The sequence below is a fragment of the Bidens hawaiensis genome, unplaced genomic scaffold (genome assembly GCF_021521415.1).
Source record: "Bidens hawaiensis isolate Kalapana, Puna unplaced genomic scaffold, B.hawaiensis_p1.1 tig00004617_1, whole genome shotgun sequence".
Taxonomy (NCBI): domain Eukaryota; kingdom Viridiplantae; phylum Streptophyta; class Magnoliopsida; order Asterales; family Asteraceae; genus Bidens; species Bidens hawaiensis.
Genome location: NW_027491281.1, coordinates 100,199 through 113,699, shown reverse-complemented (window position 1 = coordinate 113,699; position 13,501 = coordinate 100,199). Strand labels below are relative to the sequence as shown.

The following is a 13,501-nucleotide window of genomic DNA, read 5'->3' as shown; positions in this document are numbered from 1 at the left end:
AAGTTATAAGAAAGTAAAATAAGGAATCCCAAACACCCCCTTAGAAGAGTCAAAATAATATTTACTGGATCATGTTTGGTAATAGTTTATAATAGATGAATTACTTTATAGGGGAGAGTTATCCTAAAAATAAGTAGTTTTCTAGAAAAACTGGGAATAAATCATAGCCATTGGATCATGTTAATCAATTATTGAGATTTAAAATTGTCAATAACCGACATAGTTTCTTAGAATTACTCTTTAATCATTATAACCAACATAGTTTCCTAGAATTGTTCTTTCACCATCATTTGTAGTGTCAAATGTCAAAAATTTGTTGGTTCTTACCATTCATAGGAAACTCCTTATTCTTATTTGAACCCTTTTCTTACTTTATATATTATTCGTGTAATAATATGAATATTCTATTTATTAGCATCTTTTTTTGGTCAAATGTAAGCTACATTAAATGAACGTTAACTCTACGTTTGTCCAAAGAAAACTTAATTCCAATTTGTTGTTGCCTTCAAAAAACAAAAATAAAAAAAATAATAAAAAAATTCCAATTTGATGTCCACGAAGAATCCTCAAACATGCCAACATGGGGACCAAAAGTTTATTGCAATTTTAAGTCAAATAATACGCTAGCAGCGTTATTATTGTTATTATTATATATATTACTATCATTTTTCCATTCAATTAATAATAAGCAAACAAATTAATAACACAAGTAATATAATATTTTATGTATTGGATTTATGTTCGATCAAATTAATGTTGCCTTTTGAAGTAAAACACACACTTCCTATACCTTACGTTGTATCTTACCTACCAATCTACCATCATATGCAAGTATGCAACAAGTATTTAAGTAATTATAAATTTCATCTATAACATGTTATGTTTGAAATATACTCTCACGTATATGTTGAATGTTGAAGTATAAGTTTTAATGCTTTATATTGCATTTTGATTTGAACAAATCCAAGTTTGACAATTTTGTTTGAGTTATTGAACTTTGATTTAAATACCCTAAAGTTTAAAAACGTAACGGGTTTGATTAAAAAATGGTTATAAAAAAAAGGCAACAAAACGAAAGTTTTAGTCTACATTTCATAATGGTTTCTCTTATGATATTCAAAGAAATAAGGTTACCATTTTATATTTATTCTCGTTAAAAAATAATTACATTATATTCATTTGTAGTTATTTATTTTATTGGAAAAAAGATAAGAAATGTTTGGTAAGTGAGAGATATTTATACTATGTATGGGTAAGGGTGGCAAATCCAACCCAAATAGGTTGTTTTGGGTTAAGATGGATAAACTTTAAAAGTAAAATGGTTAGGATGGATCATATAAATTCTACGAGTGGGTCAGGATGGGTTGGAAATATACAAGTGAGTTTCATTTATAAGTTAAAATGGACCAAAACAAAATATCCAAGTTATCCAAAATTTATCTATTTCAAAATACTCAAACTATCATGTGCGAAACAAAACTCATCCGAAACCCAAAAAACGATTAAAACGAAACAAAAACCCTGAACTGACTAAAACGAAACAAAAACGAAACTGAAACGAAATAGAAAAATGACCAAAACGAAAAAAAAACGAAATGAAACCGAAAAACTGACCAAATCGAAACAAAAAAGTGAAATGCAACCGAAAAGCTAACCAAAACTAAACAAAAACACCGAATTGACCAAACCGAAACAAAACTGAATCGAAATAGAAAACCGACCAAAACGAAACAAAAAAACCGATATGAAACCGAAAAGTTGACCAAAACGAAACAAAAAAAAACGAAATGCAACTGAAAAGCGGACCAAAACAAAACAAAAACACCGAACCGACCAAAACGAAACAAAAACACCGAATCGACCGAAACAAAACAAAAAAACCAAAACGAAACTGAACCGAAATAGAAAAATGACCAAAACGAAACAAAAAAAAGCGAAATGCAACTAAAACTAACCAAAACAAAACAAAAACACTGAACCGACCAAAGCGAAACAAACAACCGAAATAGAAAAACGACCGAAACGAAACAAAAAAGCCGAATTGAAACTGAAAAACTGACCAAAAGGAAACATATAAAAAACTAAATGCAATTTAAAAACCGGACCAAAACGAATCAAATACACCGAACCGACTAAACGAAACAAAAAAACTGAAACAAAACTAAACCGAAATAGAAAAACGACCAAAACGATACAAAAAAAACCGATATGAAACCCAAAAACTGACCAAAACGAAACCCAAAAAAAAAGCGAAATACAATAAAAAAGCTTAGCAAAACGAAACAAAAAACTGAAACGTAGCCGACCAAAATAAAACAAATGAATCGAAACGAAACAAAAAAAAAAACGAAATGAAACCGAAAAAACTGACTAAAACAAAACAACACTGAAACTGAAAGCATTGAAACCTAGCAGATACCGAAACCGACCGAAATGAAAAAACAAAACCGAACCGAAAAAAAACCCGAAAAACTCGAAATTGAACTGGTACAAAAAGTTTTTTTTTTATGAACGAGGATGATGGGGGAAACATTTTAGTTATTTTAAATTTTGCGTTTTTATTTATATTTTGAGTTATTATTTTTTTAATAGTTTTTTTTAATATTTTTTTGATTGGTTTTTAAAACTCTTTGTATGTGAACCTTTCATTGGGTCAAGATGAGTTAGTTTTACCCATCTTGACCCATATCCATTCTAACCCTTTATTTTAAAAATCCATCTTGACCCCGTATCCATCCTGACCCATACCTATCCTGACCCATCACCCAAATCCAACCCAACCCTCTCCCATTGCCACCTCTATGTATGGGTGTACAACATGGAGTTGGTCTTGGTCAAGAACTAGGAACATGGACAGATAAAAATGTAACCGTAGCTTCTACTTGTTTGGAAAGTGCTCAAGAATAGAATCTCACTTTCTAGTAATTTTTTTGTCTGAGAATTTAGTCAATTTACAGTTCCCTATACTTCATTTCTTTTTTACAGCTTGGTCGAAGAGGAGATCGTGTGTTCTTTGGGTGTGATTATTTGGCGGATGTGTAGAATTGGCACGACTCTTGGAGAGGTGTCTTGCTTGCCTTCATCTCCCATCAACATGTCTGACATTCTGATTTTTGTAAACCGATTCATAGGATCCAAAAAATGAATAAACTCAAAGTAGCCATTCAATACTCGACGATTTGGAAAACTCGAAACACGTTACTGTTTAGAAAGGACGCCTACTCGCCTTTTTAAAAACGGTGAAGGAAATCAAGCCTTTCTCTTTCAATTGAATAAAATATACAGGATATTCTGGCCTTACTGTTTAGATTAGTGTTCTTTTTCACTCTTATCTTTGTATCTTTATAATTTATACTTACCAATTCTTATCATACATGTCCTTTCATTCCCCCTTTATTAAACTGACACCAACTTATAGTAAAATTAAAAACTAATTAAAAGTACTAAGTTTGAAGCTTCTATAGTTGTATTTAATATTTAGCAATTTAGTCAATCTTTTGTCATCTAGAATAGTGGAATCCAATAATTTATTTGAATTATTCATGTAATAACCTGTCTAGGTATAACTCAGCACACAATCTTGATTAATCTACATAGCTTTAGAGCAGCCCCACCACCAAGTCTTCTATATACATCCTTGATCTATCTTATGTTTGGGTGTTCAAGTGTACACAAATTATTATTAATACACATATACATATACACATGGCCAATATACCTTCAAGAATCTTCACACCTTCTCATCAATATATCTTTTATGCTAGCTTTCTGTATATAGATAATATGTAACAACCATTTTGCTTTAAAGATCAAATATTCTTCCTGGCCTCTATTCTTGGTGCTACCGTGTGACATATATATTACTTCAAATAATATATGTTCCTATTTCTAGCTACAAACTATTCCAAACCAATTTAACTTCAATTCAAAGAATTGCATCGAATGGCGATGATCATAAAGCCGGCTTCATTCAAAGGCTTGTTCTTCATGACATCAACCACCTTGATTATTTTAAAAGTTATCTTCTTTTTTGTTACATATATTCCTTCTAATTTAATGATGACACATGAGCATGATGATCATCACTTTGACCTAAATCCACCGTTTGATCGTTCTTCAGAAATATTTATTAATCCTGATCCTGTCTCGATCCTTAGTCAGTACGAGGATGCTGTTCGGGTATTACACGAAGAAGATAGCGGTGGAAGGTTGCGGGAGGTGGTGCATGAGGGTGGTCAACGTTCAGCCGGAGATTCGACGTTCTCAAAAGGTAAACTACGACGTTTTTGGACTTTGTTCATGAGCTCATCGCTGGCCACATGCTTATTTATTTACTTTAGTCAATTAAGTTAGGGATTTAAAAACAGCATTATTATTTAGAAAACATTAATTTTTAAAGATGTTCTAGAGCAAAAGGACATGTTCTTGAGTTCTTCCTTAATGTTTGGAGATATATCATACTTATGATAAACAAGAGCGTAGGCAGCTTTAGGGGAAGGGTTCGGCAGAACCCGTACACAATTTTGTTTTAATGTTATATATTATTGTATTTTGACATTGTACCTGTTGAAATTTCAACATCGAACCCGTAAAAAACCCAAATCTAAGTGATAAACAATCTGTCGTCCGTCCCCTCGAAATTTTCAAGACCCATATGAAAAATTTCCTGGCTACGCCAGTTATGATAAATCTAATAAAAATGGGAATCATTGTTTTATTTAATTGTCTAATTGAAATTAGAGCAAAGTTTTAAAATTCTTTTTCCTCCAAACTAAATCTAAACCAGAGAAGACTTTTAAATTCAAATTTAGAAAAATTGTATATTATTATTATTATTATTATTATTACTACAGAATTTAGTTTGTTAAAATGGTTTAAGCACTTTTACTCTTTTAGAAGAATTAGATCAGACCGGTTGAACTGCAAGTATTATATCGGGTTTGTATTTCATATTCATTTTATTTTTAAAAATCTTATTTACTATTCCATTACTATTTCATCAAACTTATATATTATTAAAGTTTCCAAAAAAAGATATAACAGTTATATGATTAATTTAAATTAATTGTATACGTTTTTAATTTCAATTTTGTTTATGATGACAAGTAATTTTTGAATGGTATCACTAACGGATTGATAAAACAAGCGATTGAATGGTCTTGCTAGGGATGAGCTTTTTCCCTAAATACCTGTACCCGTACCTGTTCAGTACCCGTATTTGTACCTGTACCTGTACGTGTCTATTGGGTACGGGTATGGGTACGCAAATTTACTTATTACAGGTACATGTACTTTTGGGTACATGTACGGGTACTAGTACCTGCTTAGAATATGTAGGGGTTTTTATTATGTTTCCAACACTTATGACTTAACTTTCAAGCAAGATTTTCAAAACATAATATATATTAGTTGAATAAGTTCATTTTCAATTTATATGTGTATATTCATATATTTATTGTGTATTCGTAATTTTATTTCATGTATGTGTAATCGTGTATATAATTAAATAACATGTATAAACTTTCTCTCTTGTTTTTATATAGAAATTAAGGAAACAATAAACTAAAAAAGGAAAAGGAAATGAATTTTATATTATGGCTGATCTGTTTCATTTTAGTTTTGGTATTATGTTTTGATTGCGGTATTATGGTTTTGGTATTATAGATAATTGATTGTCGGTATCGTACCGTTACCGATACCTAGTTTAGTGGAGATTTAAAAAAAAAACAAAGAGGTACCAAAGCGAGTACCGTACCCAAAGTACCCGTACCCATACCATATAATTCGGGTACAAGTATGGGTACCAAGATTTACTGATTTTAGGTACGGGTACTTTCGGGTACAGGTACGGATATAGGTACGGGTACGGTCCCGATCTCATCCCTAGGTCTTGCTATAAAAATAGTGGGTCAAATTTTGCAAGTTGTGATATTAGTGAATACCATGCAACAAGCTACGAATGATTGTGATGGCACTCATGGCAGTACACATAATGTATATAATACGTTACGGAATCTATATATTCAGATAAAAAGTCTTTTGTTAATTCGTTATCACCATAACGTTCTATATTACTAGTTTTATGGGACGTATATCACACGTAGCCGGTAGCCATTGTCATATGTTAGTACGTAACTTGATACAAGAAAAGAATCATATATGATATATAAATGCCAAGTTCCTAAAGTAGCAAGTAGAAATGCTTTAACAGAAGTGTCCATGTCATGTGTTGTCTATGTCCATCATATCCAGCCACCTTCAAGACCATCACTTCCTATGAGGAAATTACAATTTTGCCCTTTATCAGCATTCACATATTGACCATTACTTGGGATTCAAGGGTCTACAATATGGTCCTAAAGCTAACAAATTTTGTGATTATATCTTTTTGCCACTTTCTTTATTCAAGTGAAGCCTTACTCTTTAGCTAACTAACTTTGTAATATCTTTTTGCTACTTTTTTTATTCCAGTTAACCCTTTAGAGGTCAAAGAAGTATACCATGAAAAAGACATTTTCTTGGATAATTATCAACAAATGAACAAAAGTTTGAAGATATACATCTACCCGCACACGAAAACCGACCCGTTTGCCAATATTTTCTTGCCCGACAACCACGGTTCACCAGGAGGCAACTATGCGAGTGAAAGCTACTTCAAAATTGCACTCTCAATGAGCCATTTTGTCACACAAGATCCATCTAAAGCAGACCTATTTTTCTTGCCATTTTCCATTGCAAGTATGAGGCATGATAAGAGAATTGGAGTAGGTGGCATTAAAACCTTCATCAAAGACTATATTTTTAACATAAGTCACAAATACCCGTTTTGGAACCGCACTGGTGGTGCTGATCATTTCTATGTCGCGTGTCATTCTATTGGGAGGACCGCAATGGAGAAAGCACCCGAAATTAGGATCAATGCAATTCAAGTTGTTTGTTCTTCAAGTTATTTCTTGCAAGGGTACACCGCGCATAAAGATGCATCTATACCACAAATATGGCCAAGACCCGGTGTCCGCCCCACCCGTCACCCATCTAAAAGGTTTCCAACTTTTACAACTTTTGGTTTTGCATTTTAAAAGTGATTCTATGATCATCCATAGTTTTACTTTTGTAAAAGTAATAGACTACATTTTAACTGAATTATGTAATTACATTACAGGGGAACATTCAATATATACGAAACTAGAAACAGACCTAGAGAAACCTAACTTGGCCCCGGGGCTAAACAAAATTAAAATTTTTTATTACTAATAAATTATATATATATTTAACAACTTGATAGAGAAAATATTTGCACTTATCCCACCATCTCTGGACACTACCAATAGCCATCCGTGCTATAAGTAGGGAGTTTTGCTGGGTACGTTTGTTTTTACTTTTATCTGGATGTTGTAGGGAAACACTTGCATTTTATGCAGGAGCAATGAACTCACGTGTGCGCGAGTCCTTGGTTAAGACATGGATTAATGATTCAGAGATTAGAGTTCACCAAAACCGTCTAAAAACACCATACTCGGAGTCACTTCTTGGAAGCAAGTTTTGCATCCATGCAAAAGGTTTTGAAGTAAACACGGCTCGTATAGGTGATGCAATCTACTATGGTTGTGTCCCCGTTGTGTTGGCCGACCATTATGATCTGCCATTTGGGGATGTCTTGAACTGGAACAGCTTCTCGGTTGTTGTTTCAACAGAAGATATCGCGTTCTTGAAGAAGATATTGAACAGGATTGTTGAGTCTGATGAATATATGAAGTTGCATAAGAATGTGGTGCAGGTGCAGAAGCATTTTCAATGGCATGAAGTGCCGGTAGATTTCGATACGTTTTATATGGTGATGTATGAGTTATGGGTTAGGAGAAGTTGTATTAGGATTCATTCATTGAACTAATGATTTGTTATTACTTACTGAATAAAGTAAACAACCATCACAGAGCAACAACTTATTGATTATTTAACTATGAATATATGAACAAAAAATTAAAAACAAATGAATATAACATAAAAAAAGGTTCTATTGCCGGGAATCGAAACCAGGTCTCCTGGGTGAAAGCCAGATATCCTAACTGCTGGACGACAATGGATGCTTGTTTGAGGAAGCATTGTTTATGCTTATGAACGTTAATCAGTGGTCTATTTACATTAAGTTGATTACTTACATGTATTCTCTTTTAAAGAAAATGATAATTTTTTGTTACACTGGAACAAAATGGATTACTCATGTAACGCCAAGTAGAGTTTAGCTAAAAAAAAGTTGAAAAAAAATGATGGCCTAGGATTCATTGTTATGATGAAAATTCTAGACCAAACCGCTAACTATGATTTCGATTTTCAAGCAACATAATGCCAAACCAACCGTGTTGTTGGGTTTGCTGGATTGGCAGGTTGTGGACCAACATTATTCTTTTTTCCAAAAGTATGAACTTTATGACAAGGACGACTAGTGAGTATAACACACATACATAACTGAATATTCTTTAGTGAACCGAACAATATATATATTTCAGAACCGACAAACCGACTGACTTGCTTTGGTTTGAACAGTTAAGTTACTTTTAACTGTGAATCCCTTACTTCATCCACATATATCTATTAATACCATAACATAAAATAATGTTCCCGTACATTATTTTGTTTAAATTCAAAATAGTGAGAATATCCTAGAGGATTATGTTAGTCAATGGTTGTTGAGCTTTCCAACTTAATTCCTATAATATTGCCTGTAACTATGCACTTGTTGCTATATGTATCATATGTACCATGTATTCATGTATGCAAATTAATATCAAAAGACTCTCTTTTACGTGGTATTCAGAGCCTACAAGCTCTAACGAGTACAAACTGATCCACCACTTCTTCTTTTTGTTTTCCATCCATGGCTTCTTCCACCACCCTCATTACTCTCACCGCCTCCACTCACTTTACCGTCAAACTAACCCCTCAAAACTTTGCTATTTGGAGACGCCATGTTCAGTCCACCTTAATCGGCTTAGGCTTGGACGATTTTCTTACCGGCGCTTCGGCTCCGGCCAAAACCATTACGGACAACCAGACCGTCAAAACCAATCCAGCCTATACAACCTGGTTTCGTCAAGATCAGGTTATCTTCAGCGCTCTCCTCGGCTCTTGTTCCGATGAAATCCAACCAATTATCGCCTCTGCCTCCACTGCAGCAGAGGCTTGGCAGCGCCTTACCTCTAGTTTCGCGAGCAAATCACGCTCTCGAATCATTTCGTTAAAGTCCAAACTCGCAAAGAACCCTAAAGGGACTCAGCCAATCTCCGAGTTCTTGAACGAGATGCGGTCTATTGCAGATGAGCTAGCTCTTGCTCAAATCCCGGTTCCTGAAGAAGATTTAATGGTTCACATTCTTAGCCAACTTGGTGAAGAATATAACCCCATCACTGCTGCTCTTAAGGTACGAGAACAACCAATCTCTTACTCAGAGCTCCTTGACAAACTTGTGGACTTTTGAAAGATCTCTGAAGGAAGTTGAATATGGTACTACTCTTCTTGCCACTGCCAATGCGACCCAGCGTCAGCAGAGTCGGGCCTCATTCAGATCTGACCCTCCACATCGCAACAACCGTAACCACTCAAATGTTTCATCCCAAAAGTCCTATCGGTCTAACCGAAACATGTCGGCTTCGTCTAGCACTCGCACCAATCAGTTTTGCAACTTTTGCAATATTCCTGGCCATGACACGCGTGACTTCTGAAAGCTCGTTAAGTTCTTGCAAGACAATCATATCTCCTTTCAGAACTCCTTTAATCCAGTTGCTAATGCCACTACCGCTGCTCCAACACTTCAAAGATGGATGATGGACAGTGGCGCCTCTCACCATCTCACTTCGTGTCCCGCCACTCTCACGTCCGTTTCTGAATACGGGGGCCCCGATGAAATAGTCTTGGGAAATGGTACAGGTCTTTCTATATCTCACATTGGTTCGACAAAAATTTCCACTAAATCACAATCGTTACACTTACCCGATATTTTATGTGTTCCTAGTATGCGTAACAATTTAATTTCGGTTGCTAAATTATGTCGTACTAATCAAGTTTCTGTTGAATTCTTTCCTTTTCATTTTTTTGTGAAGGATCTCAAAACGGGGGCGCCCATCCCGCAGGGGGGGAAAACATCAGTGATGTTTACTACCTCAATCGGTTGAGCTCACTTCCCCAAATCAATGCTACTACATCCGTCTCACCAATCCAATGGCATCACCGGCTTGGACATCTGTGTTTTCGTAGTTTTCAGCTTCTTTGTAAAGACCTCGGTCTTCGATTTAATTCCTTGTCTAGTTTGCATTGTCAATCGTGTGCTATCAATAAATGTCATAAGTCGCCATTTGGACAAAACTTGTTTGTTGCAACGAAACCGTTACAACTTCTTTATTCAGATTTATGGGGACCGGTTCAACAATCTATTTGTAACAACTCGGGTTTTCGTATATATATATTTTTATTAAATACCCGACTCGTTTCGACGTTTGGGCTATTTATTTAAATAAAATAACACGCTTATCGAAAAGATTACTTATTATTTTATTATTGTTTAAATAGTTTGTGTAAAATATAGTTATAACTCTCAATTTATGGCAAAATTAACCCAAACTCGAACTTTTGTCCAACTTTGTTCCCACCTTAAACTCTAAGGACTAAATTGCAAATACTAAAAATATCTTATGATAATTTAGACCCAATTACCCAAACCCGTTTAACCCCTAACCGTGACCCGTTTGATCTGCTTGAACCACAATTCTCGCGTCTAATTTGAAATTTATTTAGAGTAATCTTTTACCATGCCATATTCGGCCTAACCGACCCTTTTAATTTGGAAATTGTATCGTATATGATACGTATTAGCGTATACTACACCGTTCGATAATCGTTTATAAAAATACATTATACCGTGCACCATAATTCAATTAAACTCGTCAATACGTTCTTATGTCCATCGCTAATCAAACACACATATATAATTAAATTTCCGCTGCTGTTGAATACCTTTTTTGATCCCTTCTTGGCCGACGGCTATATGGAGCAATTGACCCATCAAGCTACGTCGTTACAGGTAACAAGTTATATGTTTAAGTTCGTCTGGTGTCGCTAATCGTTAACCCTAACCTTAATCGATCAATTATAAACTGTATGAACCAATTGGGTATTCTAGGGTTCTTATGGATTTGGGGATGAATCTGGTTCCGTACGTATGTATATATTTGTTTGCGTCTGATTACCAACAATCATCCTTGCTCAGCTGGTGTTGTGTCTGTCTTGAAACTCACTGAACCGGCCGCCCCTGGACGCGGTTGTTTATCATTTTTATTATTAGAGTTTAAAGGTTTATGCAATGAATATAATTAATAGTAAAAATATAAAATAAACAATATTTTACCAAAACCGACGTATAAACCGATCTTTTATTCAATTTTGTTTAAACACTATATATATATATATATATATTTTTGAATGCATTTAACATATTTTTAGATTTAACGAAACAAATCTCTTTATGTAGATTATAAAACTTATATAAATATTTATTTAAGTATTTTTATGCTTTTTAAATAATCATGTTATTTACGATAAAACTTGGATAATAAAATATACTATTTAATAAAATTAATAATAAACTAAGGTAATATTTAACTTTCGTTAGAATGCACTCGATCATCTAATCTCGAACCTCTATCTAGCTTTATGAGCATTGTTCAATCTATATTTATTTTTCCGCAATTATTCTTTACTAGGATATCTTGTCGGTATTGTCCCGAAGAGCTTGATCTACCTTTATAGCTTATCGAATCATATCTCTTGCTTAATTACTGAGGTGAGTAATCACTCCCCTTTTTACTTATTTTTAAACCTTTTTGGGGACTTACGCGTATCTTATATATTTATCTATTATCTAGTATTAAAAAACGCAACTGTTAATCCTTGTGTGTATATCAGTTTATGCTTAACTTGCTATTTGCTTACTTGCTTTATTTGAACGTTGTATGCTTACTTCGGCAACCGATGTCCATTTTTATGGCAACGGTTTAGTCCTTGCTTTGGTAACCAATGTCCATTTATATGGATTGGTTGAGCCCTTTCTTTATGGTTGATTTCTTTATGGTTTGCTTTCTTTATGATTGATTATTTGTGTATGTGATATGGCTTAACTGTTTATTCTCACAGGAACAGTTTGCATCTTTCTTTATTTACTATATATTATTATTGTTGTGTCTTAAACTGGTGTTTTACTCACTCAACATGTTTTGTTGACAAATATTCTATTTTATACGCATATGCAGGTTATCGTAGAAATTTAATGCAGGTTGGTGAAGACTTAGTGAAGATTTTAGTTAGAAAAATATTGTAATCAAGAAATATAAAATTCGTATTGTTGTATGAATTATGTATCTGTTTGTATTTGATAATTGAATTTAATTAATAGATATTGTCATTTAAATATTGCATGATAGTAACCTTGTGAGCTGTGACAATCAGTTCATGCCCCGACATTTCCGTCTTAGGTTGGGGTGTGACACTATTGACGATTTCAAATATTATGTTGTGTTTGTGGATTACTATTCTAAATATGTGTGACTTTATCCTATTAAATACAAATCTGATGTGTCAAAACTCTTTCCACAGTTCAAGCTGCTCGTAGAAAAGTTTTTTCAAACACCCATTATATCTATATTTACCGACAATGGTGGTGAATACATGGGGCTCGTCCCGTTTCTTCAATCAATGGGAATTTCACACTATACCACTCCACCTCACACCCCGAACAAAACGGAATAGCCGAGCGGTGCCACCAACACATTGTCGAAACCGGCCTTGCACTACTACACTACGCCGGCTTACCGCTCACTTATTGGTCTCATGCGTTCCAAACGACGGTCTATCATATAAATCGTCTACCTACACCAATACTATAGTCCAAAACCCCTTACCAAATGTTATACCGTGCTTCACCAAACTACAAAAAATTGAAAACTTTTGGGTGCTTGTGTTACCCGTGGCTTAAACCTTATGCCACATCTAAATTACAACCCCACTCCAAGCCATGCATTTTTCTTGCCTACTCTACCTCCATGTCTGCTTATAAATGTCTTGATCCTAAAAGCCATAGACTTTACCACTCTAGACATGTTACCTTTATAGAAGATCAATTTCCATCCAAACAAAATTCATCCACTGTATCTCTTCTTCCAACAGTGGATAAGTTTTTATGCCACTCTCACCTCATCCCACCAACTTTGCATATCCCCACCTATTCATGCAACTTCACCCTCCTCCACTTCACATATATCTGTTGTATCCTTTCCTATTAATCCCGATCCCACCCCTTCTTCCTCTAGCTCATCCGCTGCTTCTACCCACTCGCCAACTCCCATTACATCTCATACCCAAACGCCAAATACTACAATTCTCACTTTGTCAATACAACCACACTTCATCCTATACCACATTCTCTTGAACCTAACACCTATCTTCAAGCATCCAA

General features: G+C 34.4%; 1 protein-coding gene across 1 annotated transcript; it reads left to right on the top strand.

Annotated features, from left to right (window-relative positions):
• Positions 1-3,753: 3,753 nt before the first annotated feature.
• LOC143627184 (putative glycosyltransferase At5g03795) lies at positions 3,754-8,025 on the top strand. Its single transcript, XM_077097065.1, has 3 exons — positions 3,754-4,270; positions 6,472-7,042; positions 7,399-8,025. Exons 1-3 carry the CDS (start codon positions 3,943-3,945, stop codon positions 7,889-7,891), a joined length of 1,392 nt encoding a protein of 463 aa, XP_076953180.1. The 5' UTR covers positions 3,754-3,942; the 3' UTR covers positions 7,892-8,025.
• The last annotated feature ends 5,476 nt before the right edge of the window (positions 8,026-13,501 follow it).